At 44.0% G+C, this 23,128-nt stretch overlaps 1 protein-coding gene across 17 annotated transcripts in view; it reads left to right on the forward strand.

Annotated features, from left to right (window-relative positions):
- The window catches only part of RYR2 (ryanodine receptor 2), an 847,904-nt gene that overhangs the window by 609,490 nt on the left and 215,286 nt on the right, over window positions 1-23,128 (forward strand). For all 17 annotated transcript variants that reach the window (XR_003095960.1, XM_025213656.1, XM_025213760.1 and 14 more), the window contains 7 exons: window positions 1,892-2,061; window positions 4,321-4,541; window positions 8,613-8,703; window positions 16,049-16,189; window positions 18,046-18,209; window positions 21,760-21,838; window positions 22,460-22,549. Coding sequence is in view for 16 of the 17 variants with exons in the window: in XM_025213656.1 (XP_025069441.1) it covers window positions 1,892-2,061; window positions 4,321-4,541; window positions 8,613-8,703; window positions 16,049-16,189; window positions 18,046-18,209; window positions 21,760-21,838; window positions 22,460-22,549 (956 nt within the window). In the remaining variant the exon portion in view is untranslated. The remainder of the gene's footprint in view (window positions 1-1,891; window positions 2,062-4,320; window positions 4,542-8,612; window positions 8,704-16,048; window positions 16,190-18,045; window positions 18,210-21,759; window positions 21,839-22,459; window positions 22,550-23,128) is intronic.

Genomic DNA, 23,128 nt, shown 5'->3' on the forward strand with positions numbered 1-23,128 from the left:
ACTCTTTCCTGCCTCTGCAGGGGGTCGGACTCGATGATCTATTGAGGTCCCTTCCAACCCTAACATCTATGAAAGAAAAGCACTACTAGTGTTGTGATGCTATCACAAGAAGTTTGAGCTTGTTCCCCAACTTAGAGAACAAATAGATAAATAGTTATTCTTCATTTCACTATTTTGTTTTAGGGAAACTTTTTTCAGTTTTTAGAGGTTTGTGGTTTTACAGGTTTCGGTTTGTGCTTTTTTCTTTTGCAAAATAATAAAAACAGACACAAAGAATATGTTAAAGGTTTTGAAAAATCCAGGAAAATGCATTTTTCTCTCTCTCTCTTTTTTTTTTAGTGGGGGGGGAAAAAGAAATAAAATTAACTCTGCATCTCTGCCTGGTAAATGAATCCAATTTCCTGTTGTTAATACAACTTAATGTAATGCCTGATTAACAATGAGCTCCTTCTGGGCAGCTAGAAGTTATTGAGTTTTTTTGTTGGCCCATGAGTTTGCCTACAGGAAGCTCACTGCTGCAGTGAGTCCTAATTGAGCATTTGTATCAAAGGGAAAGCTATACCTCCTCTTTGGTAGTACAGGCAGTCCTCAGACTTTCGACACAATTGGCTCCTGAAAACCGCATCTTAAGTCAAAACATTGTAACTCGGAACTGACTTTCCCATAGGAAACGAAGTTGTAAATGAGGGATTGGTTCCTGAGCCAAGGCCTGATACCCTATTTTCACCAAAAATAACCCAGCATTTTGTACTCAATCAATTATAGATAAGTAATATAGCTACATTAATATATTTGTGTTGCAAATAGCAATCATATTGATTTGGAAGGACTTCTTTGAGGTGACTTTGCTGGGCTTTTTGAAGGGTTCTTGGCTGGATTCTTCTCAGGAGTCTTGGCTGCAGGTTTTTCTAGAGTCTTGTCTGCTTTCTTAAAGAAAGTGTCCAAGGAAGTTTGGACAGATGTTCTCCAGGGAGATGGGTGACACAGTGACTTGTTCTGATGACACACTGACTGTGTCATCAGATCAAGCGTTGTAAAGTCGAAACTGATGTCAGAAAGTTGAAACAGGGTGTCAATTTAGAAATGTTGTAAGTGCGAAACATTGTAAGTCGAGGGCTGCCTGTACCTCCCTCTTAGTTGTATCATTATAATACTGGCATGTGCAAATGTACAGGTTGGGTCATTTCAGCAGAAGAGTAATTCTAATACAGTCTTGATGTTTAAAACAATGCTAATTTACCTTTCAAATAATACTGATATGTTACAGACTGAAGCAATAGCTCAATGGCACTTGCTAAACAGGCACTCAGACTCGCAAAGGATTATTTGGGTTACACAAAGTATCAAAAAGTGAAATGTTTCTAGTTTTCAGCTATATGGTTTTACTTATACTTTCTTTTCTATAGCTGTAAAGAGGTCTTAAGCATAGCTCAAAATTGCTGTATATTTTTAAGATCTTCTGATAAATTGTCCTTTCTGAGATCATCTTCTTCATGTGATCTGTTGTTCTTTGCAGTATTTTCCCACATTAAAGGCATTCTTACCAGTGCCATATTTCAGAGATCATTATTCAGATTTATTCTGCTATTGGCTATCTGTTCCCTTTATGGAATGTTAGTTCAATCAACACTTTAATGTATTGTGTATTATTTCTTATAGGCTAAAAGTGTTATCTGCTTTGGCACTATCAAAATAAATGAGAAGAACACTTAATTTATCAGAATTTAAGTTTCCTTATTCATTTTATTTATTTACCTATGAACTTTGCATAATAAAATCACTTGGAAAAATGTTCCAGTATTAACAATACTCCTCACAAGGAGTAATATGGTGATCTAGTATATCTGTGCAGGTTGATCCCTATTACTGAAGTCTTATTTCTTCCTTTTAGATGGTACTGTGGTGGAACCTGACATGTCTGCGGGGTTTTGCCCAGATCACAAGGCAGCCATGGTTTTGTTCCTTGACAGGGTCTATGGAATTGAGGACCAGGATTTCCTTCTGCATCTGCTTGAAGTTGGCTTTCTGCCGGATCTCCGTGCTGCTGCTTCCTTAGACACGGTAAAAATTTAACCAATTGATTTTCTGTTTCTTTATCTTGTCAAGGGGTATCTAAATTGCTGCACAACAGAAAGTATGTTTCAGCTTTTTCTGAGTAGCCCCTTGATATTTGCACTGACTGGATGGACTTTCTGGTGTTGTCAAGCTTTGAGAGCATCTTGAAAACTATATTCCCTAGAGTAACGCTTGTTTTAGAGAGAATTTCTAGGTTTGAGCTTAGGCCCATGGATGAGAGAGACGGTGACTGTTTTTGGCAAGAGGTCTTCTGAACCCTTGATCTTGGATCTAAAATCAGTTGTTTACGGGGCATGTGACTGAGAATGTATCTTCAGATTGCTTATGTTCAAAGTTACAAGATAAAGCCCATGTACAGTTACTCTAGCAATAGGAAAGAGCACAGATGTTAGGCAACTTACTTCTGGCATTTTGGCACATTAGAATTCTCTCCTGTGTAAAGTTACTTTAATAAAAAAATAAGTTTCTAACTGCCACATATGTGGAGGTTTCCTTTAGTTCAATGCTAGCTAAGTTAGGCTTAGATGGACTGAAGCTGTGATGCACAGGCTTTCTATAGATATCAAGAACATGCATCCTCAGAAGTGAATTTTCATGGATGTTTCAGCTTTACAGGGCTTGTAGGTTTAGCAGAAGAGACTTAGGCTGAAGAGGGACACTCATCAACATTGTATGTTCAGCATCCTTAATGCACATTCATGAAGTCTGAAGTCCCGCTTTTTTCCAGGAGGTTCTACACTGAGTAGTACCAAAAGAGCTACATTGAATACCTTATGTGCATATGTGAGCTTTATCTTGTGCCTGAATATGCGATGTATTTAAAATACAAAACTAAGTCTGAATTTGCAAGCAGTACCCATCTTTCTAAAGGTTGGCAAATACTCTATATCAAAATGCCCTGGATAATATTTGAATTTTGCAACTTGAGTTCAGATCATTTCCATAAATTATATAGAACAGCATGTATAAATCCTATTTTAAAACAGATAAAATACTGTAACTATTTTTTTTTCTTTTAGAAAATGTCTGAACAAATTAAAAGGGCTTTTCGTTGTGTTTTTTTAAAGTAGTAAGTGACTAAATATAGGAGATTGCACAGGGAGACTACCAAAGCATGTATTAGTGGGATTCTTAACCAGGATGCAGTGGCATCCTTGGGTGCCTTGAGATCTTTTTAAGGGTGATGCAGTATTGTACAATGTTAGAACCATAAAGTGTGCAAATGTCTATACATGATTTATAAGATAAACCCAGAAATTTCAAATAGGAATCTAGAGCAGTGCTTCTCAAATTATCTGATGTGGCAGACCGGCAATTTTTTTTCCAGTGGGTCAGGGACCGGGGACTGGTTCAGCCGGTGGCAGCAACTGCACGTAACAGCGCTACACAAATACACGACCTGCTGTTTCTTTCTCTTTCCTCACCTCGCATGATGTGACGTCACCTGGAGTGCTGGAACGTACGAACTCTGGCGCTATGACATATCAATGTTATGCTTCTGAAAAAAATATTTCTTTCTTTCCTGGCAACTCGCTGTGGACCAGCGAATATATTTCTTTCTTTCCTGGCAACTTGATATGGACCGCCGACCGGTGGCCGGTCCGCGAACCACCACTTTGAGAAGCACTGATCTAGAGTATCAAAAATATCATGACCTGTTGTGGTCTTTCTGAGTTCTTTGCAACAGAACAATTTCTGTATTTTCCACAGTCAAAAAATGGTAAATTCAGAAATATTATGGAGGGGTATCTTGTTTCTAAAATGTTTAATAACCACCAGTGTACCATATATATATACATATTCAGTCACATAGTACTGTGCTGTGTTTCTAGATTTCTAGATCTATTTTGACATTTTATAGAAAAGAAATAATTAAATTGTAGTTTTTTGAGAAATGGAGGGTAATCATAGGCACTGACTTAGTTTTTTGCCAGTGGGTGCAGACTTAAAAAAACCCCCCAAAATACAAAAAAGATCTGCCAGGGATCTGCAGGTCAGGTGTAGTTTTGATTTGTGAATAATTGTCCCCTGTACATAAGTTTAGAACTTGTATGGTACTCTAGTATTAAAGGCATCTAAGGAGAGATCAGTAAAGGTATAAGAAGGAATTTGGCTAAAACCCACTTTGTTTTTGCATGAGTTCCTCCGTTCCATAAAAGCAACAATAGAAAAGAAGTACTTTTTTCTGCTATAACAGTACTTACCTCACAACTCCAATTAAGTTTTGTCCAATTTATTTCATAGGCTGCTCTGAGTGCTACCGACATGGCTTTAGCTCTGAATCGATACCTTTGCACTGCAGTGTTGCCTTTGTTGACCAGATGTGCTCCTCTTTTTGCTGGCACAGAGCACCATGCTTCTCTTATAGATTCCTTATTGCATACTGTATACAGACTTTCAAAGGGCTGCTCTCTTACCAAAGCTCAGAGGGACTCCATTGAAGAATGTTTACTCTCCATTTGTGGGTAAGCAAAAATTCCTGACTGAACAGAAATATGATCTGTTGAGATGTGATATTTGCAGGACCTGAACAAAAGAATACCTGACTGCATGTCACCTTTTATCAGTAGCATGGCTATGCATTTTAGTTAATATAATATGTTACATTCTAGACTCTTCCTTTTTTTTCACTAGCATTTAAGAAAAATAACTTGATCTTAGCTCACAAGAGGCTGAGAAGGAAATACACATTTGACTTCACTCAGGTTCTATAGATAATAGTTAAAAATATATGTAGTCTCAGTTATTTTTCTATTACAGGCACTTCTTAATAAAATCTCAGCAAGTAACAAAGGGACAAGACTGCATACATAAAGCTCCATAAGTACAGAATTGTGAATCTAGAATGGTGTCATTTTTAGAAACATTTAAATATTGTAGATTAGTACAATTGGTTCATTGCTGAATTAATATAAAAGGTTAGATTTCTCTGTGAATGTGTTAAACTTTAAACTGCCCATTAATATCATATAAGCTCACTGTAAGCAGGTCACTTATCCAGCTTCCTTAGCTAGGCTAGTCAGCTCCATGTTCAGGTTGTCCCAACAGTGTTTAATCTTCTTGGAGAGACCCAAACCAGGGTAAATAAAGCAAACCTACCAGAAGCTGCCTTCTTTCTGGCAGTGAGAGAGGAGCCTCTCTGGCTCTGTGCTTCTGAAAACTGCACTTTCCCTCTGCACTTCCCTCCTCACTGTCAGAACACTTTACCCACCTACCATGTTATTCTTCCATGTTGGGTTTATGCAGTCTTGAACATAGTGGCTCCTAGGTAACATTTGCAAAGCATCAAAATCTCATTTTCAGAATTTGATTAGGCACTTAGGGACCTACATCAATGGGATTTGTGCACTTTAGAACACTTAACCCCTTCTGAATGTTATTAATATATTATTAGCACAGCATAGGAATGACACTTGTCAATGGTATTTTAAACAGCACATGTTGATTCACAGTACAATAATACAAACTCCTTTGAGATTGATAGGGAATAAAAGTAGTGTCCTGCAATTCTTTATATTGCATACTTATTCTATAAATTATCATATTTCTATTATAGTTTACCTTATTTTCTTGCATACAACATGTCCCCCCCCTCCCCCCTCCCAAATCTGCTGGAAATAGGGGTGTGTGTTTTAAATAGGAAAATACAGTAATAGGAGGTTCTGTAGCTTGACTCTCTGCTAGGGGAGAGAGAAAATAACTCTGTATATGCTGCACAGCACAGTTAGGGTTACCATACATACAGGTTTTTCCAGACATGTCCTCTTTTTGAGTCCTCCAATCTCCATCTGGGTGTTTTTTTTAATTATGATAAAATGTCTGGGATTTTGCTTTGCTCAACATTGAAGTTTTTCCCAGTAGTTCCTCGCTTGCCCTAACAAGATGCTGCTTGGGGCTTAGGGGAGTGGGGGGGAAGGTGACTGGAGGCAGCAGGCATCACATGTGTCTGCATGTACACACGAATGTGGCTGGCATGCAGCCAGGCAGGGTGGTGGGAGCAGCCCTGGCAGCTGCATGCAGGTAAGTCTATGGGGGGCAGGGGTTGGAGGGCCAGGGCTTGGGGACTGTCTGGGGTGTGAGGTTGTGTGTGTGGCAGGGGTGTGTGGAGGGGATGGGTGTGTTGAGGGGGAGGGCAGGTGCCTGCCAGCACTGGGGGAAGCTGTCTGGGTGCTGGGCCTGCAGCAAGGGATGGGAGGGAAGGGGAGGTAGGTAAGAGGTGCCTGCCCTTCCAGCAGGGGAAGGGGGCAGGGGGCCCTCTGGGGGCAGCATTGAGATGCATGGCTGGGCCACAAGCATGGTGGCCTGTGTCCTTATAAGCAGGGACAAGTGGCTGGGAGATGCTGCAGGGCTGGGAGGACCAAGGGGGCTGCAGGCTGGGATTGAAGGGGACCGGCGGGGGGTGTGGGTCAGGAGTGAGAGGCACTGACACAGCTGGGGTGGCTGTGTCTTGGGAGTGAGGGGTGCCAGGGGACTGTGGGTCCAGGAGCATGTTCACTTTTCAAACCAGAAAGGCAACTAGACTACTGGAGTGCCCTATACCAGGTGGCAAGGGGTGATAGAGCATGCCTCCCACCTGCTGGCCACTGCAGAGAGCCGGACACAGATGATTCCCCCAGCCATGCCTCCTCTTCAGCCTCCAGCCAGCTCAGGAAGTGATGTGGGGGGAACCCTTCCCTACATCAGACCCCCAGCTGGGGTGTCCCTGGCACTGGGGGGGGAAGCCCTCAGTAGGGGGCTTCTCCCCCCAGACGCAGAGATGGGAGCTGGGCCAATCACTTGGCCATGCTCCTTCCTTGGTTGGCTGAGAAGGGAGTGGTGGGGGAAAATGCCTTCTCTCCACCCGGCTCTGAACCCCCAGCCAGGCTGTGCTGGGTGCAAGGAGGGGAAGAAGCCCTCAGCGGAAGCCTTTTTTCCTTCACTACTCCCTCCTTAGCCAGTCTGCTGGCCAAGGAGTGGGCATGGCCATGTGATAACCCCAGCTCCTGGCTTGAGCAGGGGAAGTAAAGCCCTCACTGTGGGCTTTCCTGCAGCCAGGAGCTGTGGCAATCACCCAGCCATGTCTCCTCCTCCACCAACAGGCTGGCAGAGAAAGGAGTGGGCAGTAAAATGGTCACTACTGCAGGCTACCTCCCCCCTGTGCTGGGCACATCCTTGCTGGGGGTCCACAGCTAAGTGGGAGGGAGCCTTTTCCCAGCCAGCCTGGGAGGCGTGTGGCCAGGTGATCACCCTGGCTCCCAGCTGTAGGGAAGCCCGGAGTGGGGTCTTTACTCCCCCACCCTGAGCCAGGAGCCGGGGAAATCCCCTAGTCACACTCCATCCCTGGCTGGAAGGCTGGCTGAGGAGAGGGAGTGGGGAGGAAAATTGTCATTCTCTACCCAGCTCCTGACCCCCAGCCAGACTGTACTCAGCAGGGGAAAAGCCAACAGCGGGAGCTTTACTTCCCCAACCCCAGCCGGGAACCAGGCCAATTCCCTTGTCAAGGAGGGGCTGGGGAATCCTTCTGCCTCCTGTCTGCCTGGGATGGAACAGCCACCCTCCACCACTTACAGTTGGGGGCAAGGCTGCCCTGTTCTGCTGGAGCAGAGAGCACAGTCTAGGGGTGCACAGCATCCTGGGATGCTGGAGGACTGTGAGTTAAGTTGAATTGGGAGGGGATCTGGGACAGAAGTTCCATAAACCAGTTTGATTTAAATCAGTTAAGTCTGATACTACATTAAACCGGGTTTATCTTTAACCAGTTTTGGCCATTTTGAAAGCAGTTTATGTGCACTGAACTTCTGTTGTGTAACAGGTTTAAATCAGTTCCTGATCACTTAAACAGCTTTATGTGTAATTTCTGTCCCTAGCCAGGGGGTTAGAGCAGCCATAATGTTTTGCTCTCCCACTACTGCAGCTGCCTGTATTTTCCCTGGGAAAATAGCATACCTACTGATATTTTCAAGGAGAGATCTTCATTCTGCCTTTCAAAATAGATGTGTGTGTCTTATTTGTGGGCATTTTGTATTCAAGGAAACACAGTAATTGCTATATTTGAATTAGTTTTTGTTCTGTCCTTCCAGCTAATGCTTTGTACTCCTCTGTATGTTTGCTTGGGACAGTTTCAACACCTAGCATATGTAGCAGTCAGGTTAGGGCACCATTCAATAAGAGATTTTTATTATATAATTTCCTGTCTGTTACAATATGCATACTGATCACCAAATGCAGTAGAAGAATACTGGCTTTTCTCTATCATAGATCTAATATTTGCACCAAATATTTGTATCATTTGCATGGTCCACACTGTACACACATAGGAAGACCTAATGGGTTTCCTTAATAATGCATTTTATATTGTTTGCTCTCTGTCATCATCCCACACATTTTTAAACTGCTGTATCATTCACAAAATTGAATATCTTTCTAGATTCAGGAAAATCTGGAGGTGTAGACAAATTGACGTGGGTCCTTTGTCTCTGTGGTCGTTTCAGTGCAATATCTGTTTATTACATAGACTTTTCTTGTACACTCCCTTGAAACTATCTGTCTGCTTGCAGCCAGCTAAGGCCTTCCATGATGCAACACTTGCTGAGGAGATTAGTGTTTGATGTTCCTCTACTAAATGAGCATGCAAAGATGCCTCTTAAGGTAAGTGAAGTTGTATAGTAAAAGTGTATTTGAATCGGTGATAAAGATATATTTGAATCTTCTTCTACAGTGTCATGTTTTTAATATAAGACCTAGCTTCCCTCCTACATAGATGCCTACTAGTATGATATCCCTCTAACAAAAAATAAAACAATACATTATTATATATTTCAACCAGTAATTCATATTTCTGTTTTACTTTTACTTCCATCCAAATTAAAACATAAAACCAATGCCTAATCGCTCTGGCTCGCTGTTAAAAATCCTGCCATTTCTTCAACCCCTTGTAGAAAGAAGCGAGATGAAAAAATGATGGACAGATGGCTGATTTAAAAGCATAAATAGAATAATATTATAGGAACTTCGGCTGGGCTGAGGCTCCATGTGTCAGTCTTTCTTCTCTAAGGAAATTGACCTGTTTTCTGTGTGTTTCTCTGAAAAGTTAGTGGAAACCCCTCTTATTTCTACCTTACAGGTTGTCTTCAAGTGTAAGAATTTCACCATCTCTTCTTGGTATTGTTTGCAGATCTTCTCCACAAAGGGATCTTTCTAGCCTTACTTGGGCAACAGCCTCATTAGGGAATCATTGGAATTTAGCCTTAGAGTTCCAGGAGTCAGGTGATTCATGGTCATCTCACTGCTTTTTCAGTGACTGACTTTCTTGCCTGCATACCAGCCTCTGGCTTCTTTGCTATTCATTCCATCCAGGAAAAGCACAAGCACCAGCTGCAGATGCTTCCTCAGCCTGACAAAGGGTTTTTAAACCATAAAGCCTGCCAAGATATTTTTCTCCAACTATTCAGTTGGACTAATAAAAAGTATCAGATTGACCCAAAGAACCTTGTCTGCTTTGTGTGTGTTAAGGCAGAGTGGGATGAATGTAACAGGGATGGTAGCCTGTAACAGGGGACCTTCCTGGTGCCAGTTACATCTTGACCCACCCACCTTTTCTGGGCTAACTACCCACCCATTTTTTCTGCCACGCCTTGATGGAAAACTGATTCAGATTATACCCAGGCAGGAGGCTGTCCATTTATGCCCCTGATGTCTAGAGGTGACATCTGTTCCGCAGCTCCGTACCTTCCATACACTGAGGCCCATACCTTGCACATTGCATCCTTCACCCCCTTCAGCTGTGGTCCCCTCTCTGGGAACTTTGGCTCCCCCTTAGGCCCTGGCCTCACCTTTAGGCCAGTCAGAATCCCAAGCTTTTGCTCTGTGCATTCCTTGCAGTGGGCCACTGGCCCCTCGACCCCCCTTTGGGTCCTGGCCCCAGCACAGACCAGTTGAGGGTACCTCAGGTCAGATCTGAGCCACTTTCCTGTTCTCATCCTCGCAACTCCACTGTAACCAGTAAGCCTCAGGCCTCTCAAAGATCTTAAGGGTCGGGCTTTCCTCAGCCAGGATTGTGCGTGCATGTGTGTGGTAGCTGGAGGTTACCAGGTGCCTCCTACCCACTTTTCATCAGGGAGGTTCATGGTCTTGGCATTTTCTGGGGCTGCTGCACCACTGGCAGTCCCACCAGGCCTCCAGAACTTGGCAGGGTGCAGTTTTAGGTTATGCCCGGGACCTGGGGCCTGTTCCTTCCCCACAGCCCCAGCTCATATCTCCAAGTACATCCTGGCATGGGAGCTCAGCAGGGAGATGTTCTTCCTTTGCTTGCTGGTAAAAAAACTAAACTGCTGTCTCCAGCTCTGAGAGTGGGCATTAAATGGTAGTGAAAACAACTAAAGAAAGGAAATAGGTGTGCAGTGAGGAGGGTGGCACTTACTCTGTCTGCATGTGGAGCTTGGGGAACCCCAGCAGTGAGTGGGTCACCTTCAGGAACACCAAATGAGAATCTGAGGAGGTGCAGTTGGGTGTCACAACATCACCAGCAATGCTGAACACCCTCTCTCTTAGAACACTGGTTGGTGGACAAGACAGGTGTTCCTGGGCAACTGTGGGCAGATCCTGCCACATCTAGCTGTGGGTTGCTCAGTAGGCCAAGGGGTCACATAGCAGTGGCTCCACATCCTCAGTGAGATAGGTAGCCACCAGGGCCTCTGAGCTTTCTACCAGATGGTGGGGTCTGGCGCCCTTGGCCCATATTGGCATCGGCTGTGGTGGATGAGATTGGCTGATGCAGTGGATCCCTTCTTCCATATCCTCCCGCCTCTGCCCTTCTGCCTCCCTGACTGTTCACCAGTACCTCTGTCCAGTGATAGAAGGTTTTGCTGCTGATGCTTCTCTTCACCCTTGGTTCTCACATGCCTCCTGGCATGTGGACTGTACTGGACTGCAACGAATCCAGCCATTTTTTGATTCCCTCCTTCAGCATCTTCACCGGTGACTGCACCTCTGGTGAAAGCAGCTTTCCCCAGCCAGGAACACTGATCCCCTGAAACTTCTCCGTTTGATTCTCAAGCTCCTTCACTATGGGGATCACTTGGTTAAGTAGGGCATTGCCAGCACTGAGGCTCTCAGTGGCCTCGAGGAATGGCTTGAAGACCACCAAGATCTGGAAGATGGTATCCCACATGTTTTGTTAAGGGGGCTGCTGATTCCAATCTCCCCAAGCAAGACCATCTCATATATGGTCTTCTGTTGCTCCACAAGCCTTTCCTGTATAAGGTATGTGGAGTTCCACTGAGTCTCCCCATCCTGCATGATTTTGTGATGCAGGATGCTCAGCTCTGCCTGTTTCTCCCACAGCATCTTGCCCTGCTTGTTGCTCCAGTGGAAGTAGCCCACCACCTTCCTGCATTTTGAAATGAGCTGGCTGGTCATGGTAGTGATGGTGCCATCCCTGGCAGCCCTGTCCCCCTCCAAGGCATCCCTGACTATGAGGTGGAACTTGTGTGCCACACAGTGAATGCCAACAAAGTTGGCATCGTGCACTGCCTTGACCATATTCGCCCCTTTGTTGGTGACCATGTACCCACGGATGAGCTCAGCTTGCCCAACAATCTACCCATGCAGTATGTGCTTCATGGCCACCATGATCTCTCTTGCCATGTGGGACTTTTCCATCACCTCTGCTTGAAGGCGAGCCCACCGGCGCCCTGACAGTGCCCTGTGAGGGAGAGGTAGGCATGATCTCCACCCCACCTGCTACAGATGTTTGAGATGAAGTGTAAAGCTACCTGTGGCCCTGCCTTCTGCATCTCCTCCCTCAAGTACTCCCTGCATGCCTCATACAGGGAGGGTACCACTGTCCTGCTAAAGGTGGTGCATGCAGGCACTTTGTATGATGGGCCCACAAGCACCACGAGCTGCCTGAACCCTGGCCACTCAACAAAGGAGAAGGGCTGGCCATCCAGAGCAAGCATTTCCCCAATGCTGTAGGTGACCTCGCTTGACTTGGGAACGTACCCCCCTTTGTCTCCACTTTCTCCCACTGGTCCAGGGTGGCCTGCCTCTGCTTCTTGGGGATGGGGGCTTTGGAGCAAGAGGGGAACTTCTTTTTGGGCACACTCCAACTGGTGCCAGGCTAAGGAGGAACAAGGGCAAGGGTGTGCTGCCTCCTGAGATGCAGCAGCATCACTGTGGTGGTGAAATGTTTCTCGTCCTTGCCTTGACTGATCTGCTTTTGGTAGTGTTGGCAGGTAGCATACCTGGGATCACCTGCCACCTCAAAATGATCCCACGCTATACTACCCACCTGCTTCTGGGTTGAGGGTGAGGATCCTGCCTTATCCCCTTCCTCACCTGGCAGAGGCACAACAGCAGGAGGAGCTGAGCCACCTGCCCCCACAGCCTGCTTTGAAGTGCCTTCCAGAGAAGGAGACCTGCTTGTAAAGAAAGTTTGAGGGGTGTGCAGCACAAACTCAGATTCCCCCTCCTTCCCCAGAATTTCCTTGGCTATGGCACTCAGGCCCCCTACTTCTAGATCCAGCTCCTCCTCTGGCACTGGAAGGTTTACGTTAGGAACTGAAATTGGAGTGGAGAATGTCATGCTGCTGCTGGTTGTGGTTACTGGTGTTACTGGTGGTGCTGCAGGTGCAGACACAGCTGCCACCTCCTTGCTCCCAGTAGCAGTAGAACACTCCTTGCTGCCAGGAAAGAGGGTGTGTCTATGTTGCAGGTGGGGGGGAGCGGAACTTGCAGCAGCTGTCCCTCTGCCCCCTCTCCCTCCCCCGCCACAAGACCTGGCACCTGTCTTTCCAGCATGCCTCATGTTGTTTGGTGTGCTGCAAAATGATTGTGTGTCTGTGTGTAATATATGTTGTGCTTTCCTGCACCGTGCTGATGCACTGTCAGGGAAAACACAGATTTCTTTTTGTGGGAGGGAAAGAAAAAATGCTAACAAGAACAAATAAGAGATTTTGGGGGAAGAATAGGCTGAAAGGAATGGATAACAATAGGGATTGTAGGCAAGGGTAAATAGGAAAGGATTGGGTACAACTTGGTGGCAAGAGACTATCTGCTACCAAGCCAGAGCCCTTCAGATGCTGCTGCTGCAACAGAGAGACAGACAGACGGCTCACAAAAGGCACACAGATGAGTTCAAACACAGCCTCATATGTTGTTTCTATGTACCTCCCTCAGAGCACTGTGATTGGAAGGGAACTCAGAGAAAGATCACAGTCACTGGCCAGCTATGGATGTCAATATCAGAACAGTCTTTCCACCTGCCCTCCTCCACCCTCTTCTCCCTTTCTGTTTCCTGCATGTCTGCCTTCCAAATCTCCAAATCTTTTCCGAATCGATTTGGAGGCTTTGATTCAATTTGGAGTTTTTATGGGTCTCTCAATTCGAGTCAGATTTGGAGATTTGGCTGCCGAATCAGGCTGAATCTCCTCTGAATCGAATTGGCTACTGAAGCTTCGCACAACCCTAGAAGAGAGTCCCTGCTAGGTAGGGAGGTGGGCTTTAGGAAGAGGGGTTATTTTATGGGAATAGTTGAGGTAAAGCCAGCATTCTGAGCAGGAAGATGATACTCTTGGATCCTTAAATATGGAGGTCTATTCATTGTGGCTTTGGTATTGCTCTTATTGACAATAGATTGGATTGCTGTGGTACTGTTGGGAAAGTTTGCATACTTCCACTCAAGTCTTTGATTTCAAAATAGAATACTCACTCTCCTCTAGGAGTGTGGTTGGTAAATGAGTTGCCTCTGACTCTTACTTCTGAAGTATTCTCAGAAGAGTCAAATGGGCATTGCTTATGATACTCCATATGGCTCCATTCTATTTGTAATAGCCATTGGTTTTTGGATATGCTGATTTAGATTTCTGCTGTAAGAGCTGTCAGACTATAACTGTGTAGTCTGACAGCTAAACAGAATTAATTTTTGACAGAAAAAAAAGTCTCCACAGAAATATCTTCTTTCTTGGAAATTGCTTTGTTTGTGTTAGCGTAAGAAACTTTCAAAGTTAATGCACTTAATCCAGAACAATGAAACAGAAACTGCTGCATGTATGGACAGTCCTTACTTCCAGATGTGAGAGAGATGCAACACCTTATTTCTAGGGACTTTATCCTTTGCCAAAGATTGGTCTCACCAACACATACTAAAATACGTTTTGGGAAAAGAGTTTTGAAACAGTACTTTTGCAAGTTCAGGCTGTAATTTAAAAATATTTCATTTCCGCGGAATCATCTAATCTTCGTTAGCCTATGCTTTTTCTCTGACATGTTGTTACAGCAAACTAGAAATAAGAATTTTAGTTAAGTATTTAAGAAACTTGTCATTCTATCCCTGAGAAAAACTCCCTACCTCACCTTCTTTGAATTAGAACAGGATTGGTTTTCAAACCACTTAGTTGGCTGACATTATGCCTACAATCAGGCTGCAAAGAAATTTCCCCTCCCTCCACCGCTAATTGTTTATTTTTTTTGGCTGTGGGTAGGTTAATACTAAAATGTATGATGTTGCAACTTAAAAGGTACTCCATGCAGACACTTAGTCAATGGGTTATTTTCTTGATAACTTGTCATTATAAACAATTTAGGAGAATGCATGCCTTAAAGAAGAGAGGGAAGAGGCTTAGGGCTCCTAATGCATGGAGTCCATCTGCCCTAATCATCATGTAGGGTGATTCTAGCCTTATACCATGTGGCCTGGGGGAGGAGTGAGAAATTGACAATAGCCCTCCATTAGAGCAAATGACTGTAGGGTAAAGGATAACTGCACTGGATGAGCTATTGTCAAATAGTTGCAAGAGCTATTAATATATTTGCAGCATAGTTAAAACCACGTTCTAGTCTAGTCTCATCCTCCCTCGACCCCAGTAGTGTCTGGGTCACTCATTGACAGTGTCCAGAATAAAACCCAGAATGCTGACTCTGGGTGAGATCTTTATTTCAGTTAAGTTAATTGCAATTAAGTTAAGAAACTGCTGATTTCAGTGAAGCATGGAGTTTACTTAAGCAACACCAGATGTTAAAATAGGTGTTACTTATGATTAAGAAGTTACATCTCTGAAAACTGCAACTCCTCCATCCCTCCCCCCCCCCAAAAAAACCCCAACCCCAACAAAAAGCACACACAAAAAAACCCCAAATTAACTTTCAGAATTGGAATACTGTAAAATTTTTAGATATCACTTTATATCTTATATTTTATTAATAATACCTTTCCTTCTGGGGTTCTAAACACATATAGTATTTTAGGGTGCCAGTAGATGTGTGAGGAGGCTGTTCCATGTGCTGAAATTACAGTGTGTTGGAGCAGACTTGAGTCTGTTGGAGTGTGCTAATTAGCACGCTCCAGCCACCCTCCTCATCTCATGTATCAGCCTCTCCATGCTTCAAAGTGGATGCTTTAACTAAAGCTCATTCCACGAGCTTTGGTTAAAGTGCCCCACCACCATTTTGAAGCATGGGTTGGCTGATGCATGAAACTCTGAGGGAAGGTCCGTCCTTGGGGGGGTGGGGAGGTGAATCGGGGCGACTGCCCCAGGCCCTGCACTTTGGAGGGCCCCACGGAGCTGGACAGAGTGGTCGTGGCAACTCTGTGCTGCTGGCTTCAAGTCTGGCCACTCGCTGCCCCTGCCGCTGGTGCTGCTGCCAATGGCAGCAGTGGCTTCTTCATATCCAGGGCACATGGAATAGGGGCAGGGGTTGGGGTGGGGCTCCACATGAGCTGATTTGCCCCAGACCCTGCACCCTTCTTGGGTCGGCTCTGTCTGCAGGCACTTTAATTAGAGCAGTTCTCAGAGCCACGCTAATTAAAGCGCCCCACCCCCAAAGCACATGTAAAAATGCCCATGGGGACTAGTGCGTTCGGAAATGCTGCCCCTGAAAATGTATTGTTCTGTTGAGTAATTTCGGGGGGATTGCACAGTGGCTGAGTCCTAGGTTGAAAGAAATAGAACACATTATACTATTTTTTATAATTTCACTCTATTTTCTGTTTTAGTTGCTGACAAATCATTATGAAAGATGCTGGAAATATTATTGTTTGCCAGGTGGATGGGGCAACTTTGGTGCAGCCTCTGAAGAAGAACTTCATTTATCCAGAAAATTGTTCTGGGGAATTTTTGATGCCCTGTCTCAAAAGGTAATTTTTATATCTATTTTGTCATGTTCACAAAGAAATGATGAGCTTTTATATTAAACCTACTTATTTGAAATGTGGTAGAATTACTGCATTAATTATACCAAAATTAATATTTAGTTATTATAAATTAATTAAGAAAAATACATACATGAGAATTAATATGAAATTTTAACAAAAGCACTGCATAGATAGGGAGCACTAATATAAGTGTGTACTTTATTATAATATACTAAACAATTGCCTGCCAAGAATGACCAGGGAGGGTGGGGGGGAGGCAGGTGGGGATGGAGCACTGCCACCCACCACCCCGTGCTGCTTCTGTCTCCCAGGAGCAGAGGGGTGGGGGGGAAGCTTGCCCCTCTGTCCCCCTCTGCCCCTCTGTCCCCCTCTGCCAGCACCCCGTACCACTGCTGCCTCCAGCACTGCTGGTCTCCCCACTCCCCCTCCGACCCTGCTCCTCGGAGGTGGCGGAGCACCACCATAAGGGAGACAGAGTGGGGGGTGGGGGCACTGAGGCCAGTGCTGCTCTATCCCTTCCGTCATGGCAGCGCTCTGCACTCTGTTTTTTTGACTAAGCAATTACAGTACTCCAAGACTGTTACAGAGAGACAGACTAAGCCCTGTATTATATAAGAATTAAGTAGCTAATCATAGATTTATACCTAAAAGATCCTTAAACTGTTTAGATATAACAGTTTGTCAAAGAATATGCTCCTTCCATGATAACTATTATAATCCCTTTAAAAAGCAAACTGATATACACCTTATATTAAATGGCCCTGCTACTTGAATCTGCTTTTTTTAATCTATGTTTTTGCTACCCTGCAATCAGGTAGAATGTCATTTACAATACTGGGAATCCTCGACAGTCTTAAAAAAATGCATTGGTTAACACCAAATCTCTTAACCCAGTGAAATTATTAGTTCAGTAAACATTAATCCTTCTCCCCTCATATCTCCTAGGGTCCTATACCTCCCTATTTTCTCTGTCTGACATGTTGGAAAAAAGAGGGGTGCTTTTGAATGTGCCCAGAAGGTCATCAAACTCAGGCTGTTGTAGCCCAAGGAGGGGAGCATTTATAATTCTTGTTCATATAAATAAGACTTTTCATTTCAAAGAACTGGTCAATGAGTATGAATTAGTAGGATTCTGTATTGTATATTGTATGGTATAAGTGGTAAAATATCTATTATATAGTGGTTCCAATAAATAACCTCTCTTTAGGACTTTTTAACATGTTACAGGTTTTTCTTTAATACTATTTAACTATCCCAGAAGTCTCATCTGTGCCTTAACTGAGCAAGAGTTGGATAATGCCCTTGTACATTAAGCAGTGGTTCTTTTTCCTTTTCCTGTGTGAAGGAGGGAATGTTTTTTGTTTTGTTTTGTTTTCTGCTGCCTGACCTAGTTAGGATCTCTCTAGGATAATAAACCATTTGGTGTATAGCAAATCCACGTCCTTGAGCAAGTGTTGAATAGTTCTCATTTTTTTCTATTTTTTGGACTTTGTAAGCACCCAGTCTTGTTCTCAGGAGGTCATCTAGTCCAAACTCCTGCTCAAAGAAGGACCACCCCCAACTAGATCATTTCAGCCAGGACTTTGTTGTACTGGGCCTTAAAAACCTCCATTGATATTTTTCCATATTGATTTCCATGGTGGTATGCTTCACTCATAACTATAGCTTCAATATTAAGTTATATTTGATTGTTGCTGAGACAGTTTCATTTATTTTAAGAAAAGAGATTGGATTTCACATTGTGCAAGATTGGTTTCATGTACAACTAGATCAATTTCTCCAATAATGCGCCTGATATCCATTCACCAGTGTTGTTTTATTCCGTGTTTATTCCACAGAAGTATGAACAAGAGCTATTTAAACTGGCCTTGCCTTGCTTGAGTGCAGTTGCAGGGGCTCTACCACCCGACTACATGGAATCAAATTATGTCAGTATGATGGAAAAACAATCTTCAATGGATTCAGATGGGAATTTTAACCCACAACCTGTTGATACATCAAAGTAAGGCATTTTTTTATAATAGCTGCTTTTACCATTAATAGACGTGAAGGCTTGTAAATGAATGTTGTATGAAATAACACTCTTTAATCCATCCCCACTTTAATTAGACTCATACTTTCATCCATCCCCACTTTAATTAGACTCATAGAAAATTAGGGTTGGAAGAAACCTCAGGAGGTCATCTAGTCCAAACTCCTGCTCAAAGAAGGACCACCCCCAACTAGATCATTTCAGCCAGGGCTTTGTTGTACTGGGCCTTAAAAACCTCCAAGGATGGAGATTTTACCACTTCTTTAGGTAACCTTATCCAGTGCTTTACCATCCTTCAAGTGAGAGTTTTTCTTAATATCCAACCTAAACTTCCCTTGCAGAGAATTGAGACCATTACTCCTTGTTTGGTTATCTTCTACCATTGAAAACAGTCTAGCTCCATCCTCTTTGGAACCACTCTTCAGGTACTTAAAGTTTACTATGAAACAGTGGTGACATGTAGGGGGTGCACATGTACCCCCGGAAAGCACCAGTGCACCCCCTGACAGACCACACTCACCGCTTAGGCGAAGGGTGGGGGGAGGAGCGGTGGGAGTGCTGGTGCTCCCCCTACAAGCACTGGCCGGGGAGCAGAGCGCTGTTGTGCTCCTGAAAGTGGCCGCAGCCACTCCCGGAAGTGGCTACAGCGATCAGTCGCAGCAATTGGCCACCTCATGGTTGGCCATGGCTGGACCCCTCCTGGCCAGCGAGATCACCTGGGGGGAACCCCGTCCTGGTCGCTGACTGGTCACTGGAGGGGCACATGCCCCCCCTGACTAAGGTGGCACCAGTCACCCATGCTAGTGTCACCCTTCAAATTGTCCTTCCTACAACTTCCTTTCAGGTAGTTACAGGGCATTACTTGCTGGTACATCCCCATGTCCCCCAGCACCCTTACCATTTGTGTTGCTCTCCACTGGACTCTGTCCAATTTGTCCACATCTTTTCTGTAGTAGGGGGCCCAAAACTGGACACAGCACTCCCAATATGGCCTCAACAGTGCTGAATATAGGAGAATAATTATTTCCCTTGATCTGCAGGCAATGTTCCTACTAATGCAGCCCAGTATGCTGTTAGCTTTCTTGGCAACAAGGGCACACTATTGACCAGGGGTGGGCAAAATGTGGCCCGTGGGCCAGATGCGGCCCACCAAGCCATTCTGTCTTGCCTGCAGGGCCCCTAATAAATTTAGAAAATTAATAGTTATCTGCCCCTGGCTTCCTGTCATGCAGCCTTTGATGGCTTGCCAAAACTCAGTAAGCAGCCCTCTACCCAAAATAATTGCCCGCCCCTGCTGTTGACTTGTATCTAGCTTCTTGTCTACTGTAACCACCAGGTCCTTCTCTGCAGAGCTGATGCCCAGCAGTAAGCCCCCAGGCTGTAGCAGTGCATGGGATTCTTCTTTCCTAAGTGCAGGACTTTGCACTTGTCTTTGTTGAACCTCATGAGATGTCTTTTGGCCCAATTCTCCAAATTGTCTAGGTTACTCTGAACCTAGCCCTACCCTTCAGTATATCTACAACTCCCTCCCTCCCCCCCAGATTGGTGTCATCTGCTAACAAATAGAGGATGTGCTCCCTCAACATAAAATGGGTCTTTTGTTATCTCTAAAACATGAAAGATAGCACGAATTACTGTTCCTTGGACACCCTTGCACATTTTAAGACATTTTTCAGCCTAAAGATGTAGCAACCTCTTTTTTCTTTTTTTATTGTTCTATAAAGTACCTACCATATTTTGGGAACTATAAAGTAAATGGCTATGATGATGACAGTCATGAAAATGTAATAGAGACGAGATGCTAAACCCCTGTGCCTAATATTGAAAATATAAAACTCAATGATGATGCAGCACCTTTTTTCTTGAAAGATTCCGAAGTGTTCTACTCTTGTTTTAGCTGTTTTTGTAGAGTGGGGCAACATTGAAGAAGTGGGCAGAAGGAATTTTCTCCCTTAACTTATACACTTTGAAAAGGCAGTCAAAATCCCACTGCTTGTGTCCTTTGTTTCCATTGCTCACATACATTATATACTTCAAGTGTGCTTAAGGTGCAGACTCAAGACTTATGTACTACAGAGTGATTTTACTTCACTGAGGTGAGTGTAGGAAATGTATGTTTAGAGATCTACCAAAATTGCGATTTTGCATTTTTCGCAGAAAACATGAAATCGGGCATTTCCCGCAAAAAACAGTGGGTGCCACGATTTTGGCAGGCTTGCTGGAAAAAAACCCAACATAACAACTTACCAGCAAATAGAGAAAAGGGCAGGAAGCCCTGCAGTCTTGGAGCATAGTGGGGAGGAGCTGCTTACAGCAGGTGGCAGGGAGAGTGCAAGCACCTGCATAGGTGTCTGCAGAGCCTCAGCCCAACTCGTTGATGGTGGATGCACATGTGGGGTGGATAATGGGGAAGGGGCTATGGCTTCACTACTCTCAGCTCCTTCTCTGCCATCTGCCCTGAGGTGCTCATGCTCCTGCTGGTGGCAATGAGCAGAGCTGGGGCTCCACAGAGCCCAGTGCAGCCACTTGCAGCCTCCTAGCTACCTGCCACAGCCAGCCTGGGTGCAGGCCCCTGCCACCAGCCACAGAGCCTGGGCTGCTTGCAGCAGGAAACACAGCGGTTGCAAGCAGCTGCAACTTCGTCTGTGGAGACCTGACTCTGCTTACTGCCAGTGATGGTTTTACCTGTACCTTTTGGTGAATGGATGGGAAGAGGATGGGGCTGCACTGCCCCTGGCCCCTTACCCACCACCCACCCTGAGATGCACTTGCAGAGTTTAATTGAAGACTGGATTGGGGACGGCCTGAAACTATATCTTAATTACCCTGATTAAGCCCAGGAAAGCCATTAATCCACACTTAATAATATGTAGATTAATGGCATCCCTGGGTTTAATCAGGGTAATACAGCCACAGTTTTGGGCCATCTGCCAATCTGCAGGGAGGGACAGGACTGCTGGGGCCCCTTGGCCAAGCAGAGACATGGGGTGTCTGCTGCGATCAGCCAGAGAAAATGGTGACTGTCCCTGCAATCTTCTTGTGAAATCAGCTGCCTGCCTCCTTGAGGTGGGTAGACCCCTACATATGGTATACAGATTTGTGTTAATGCAAGTCACTCCATTCTAAGATAAAGTGACCCCTCAGAAAATGAGGAGTAGCTACGTATAGTTGTACTAGTAATGTGTCTGTTCCATTCCTCAGTTTATTCTCAGGTTGCCCTTTGCAAAATTATTTCTCTGTCCCTTAGTGCCCAGGCTTCTAACAGTGCTGACTGGGGATAGCTTGTTAAAAAAGGTCGTTGTGTGTCTGCTCCTTTAAGTCAAATAAATTTATTAGTGTAAAATGCAGAGTAAATTACTCCATAGTAATCATGAGTCAGTCTGTACAGTAGGAACCCAGCACAACAATCCTGTTCACTCAGCTGTATACAATGTTAATCATTTTTCAGAATTGTTTTGAAAAAGACATTTACTTTGAATGTGCAATAATTTTAATGTGACACCTTTCTTCTTCCTTCCAGTATTACTATTCCTGAGAAGCTAGAGTATTTCATTAATAAATATGCAGAACATTCACATGATAAATGGTCCATGGAAAAGGTAATATTTCTACTAATATTCCATCAAGGCAAAGTTAAGAATTTATAAATCAATCTGTTTAGTGTTCTGGAGATTGTACAGTCATATTTTGTAGTTGTACCAATTGTACCACATTGTACCAATTGTGTATGAATAACAATGCATTCTTATGTCCTTCATAAGGGTTGCTTTTCCAGGCATTCTGTTAATGGCATTGATCCATTCACAGCTTTGCCATATCACTGTTTCCTCCTTTATTAGATTACAAGTGTTTTTTTTTTTACTTTTAATTTTATAAAAGTATTTTGCATCTTTGTGAGCACCACAGACTTTGTGTCAAAATCTATTCTCTGTGGAAGGAACAGTAAACAAAATATATTTAAATGGGTTGCTTAAAATAAATGTTAAAATTGTGAGGTAATAAAAGTCTAGATATTTCAGTGTGAAAGGTGATACTTCATTAATTCTGCTGTCTGTATATTCAGAGAGGTTTGTGAGGGAATGTCAAACAGAGGAAAAGAAGATTCTGATTTAAGAAATAAAATAGTCCTGGTAGACACATTATCCCAATTATTTTGCCTAAATAAATATAAGATTTCTAATTATACTTCTCTCCTATTCCTATTCCCATTTTTTTTTCAGTTTGCTAATGGTTGGATTTATGGTGAAATGTATTCTGAGTCTGCAAAGGTGCAACCTTTAATGAAACAATACAAATTACTATCAGAAAAGGTGAGGATTTTTTTCTTTCTTCTTTACTCAGATGTTTCTAAAAGCTTTTCTGTTGTTAGCTTGGAAAAATAGGCATCTGGCCAAGTGGTCACTGTTTCTTGATGTATTTGATTTACCTATCCTGTAAAAATCCATATTTTTGGTTTTAGTCTGTTTGGTTTGAATTTGGCACAGACAAAGCTTCTTGATACTCCTGGTAATTAAGGACCTTGTTGCATGGTAATTTTGAGTGGCTCCTGGAGCTCTTAATCCCTGGATTGACCGTATATTAACACCTGAAACTGGTTTTAAGCACTCTTTAGGCAGCTCAAAGTGACACGACTCCAGGGCAAGGATTGTCTCTGATTTGTGCTACCCAGCTTGTGTTACACTAAGGTGCAGCCATGCTAGGCTACATTTTAGTGTAAACACACCATGCACCTCCCTTCCCTGCTGACCTGAATCAGGTCCACTGACTTCCCCTCCCCCAGCACCCAAGGTCCCCACTCACTGCCCCCAACCACTTGTCATAGATTCATAGATGTTACGGTCGGAAAGGACCTCAATAGATAATTGAGTCCGCCCCCCTGCATCGGCAGG

The sequence above is a fragment of the Alligator sinensis genome, unplaced genomic scaffold (genome assembly GCF_000455745.1).
Source record: "Alligator sinensis unplaced genomic scaffold, ASM45574v1 scaffold93_2, whole genome shotgun sequence".
NCBI classification, from domain to species: Eukaryota; Metazoa; Chordata; order Crocodylia; family Alligatoridae; genus Alligator; species Alligator sinensis.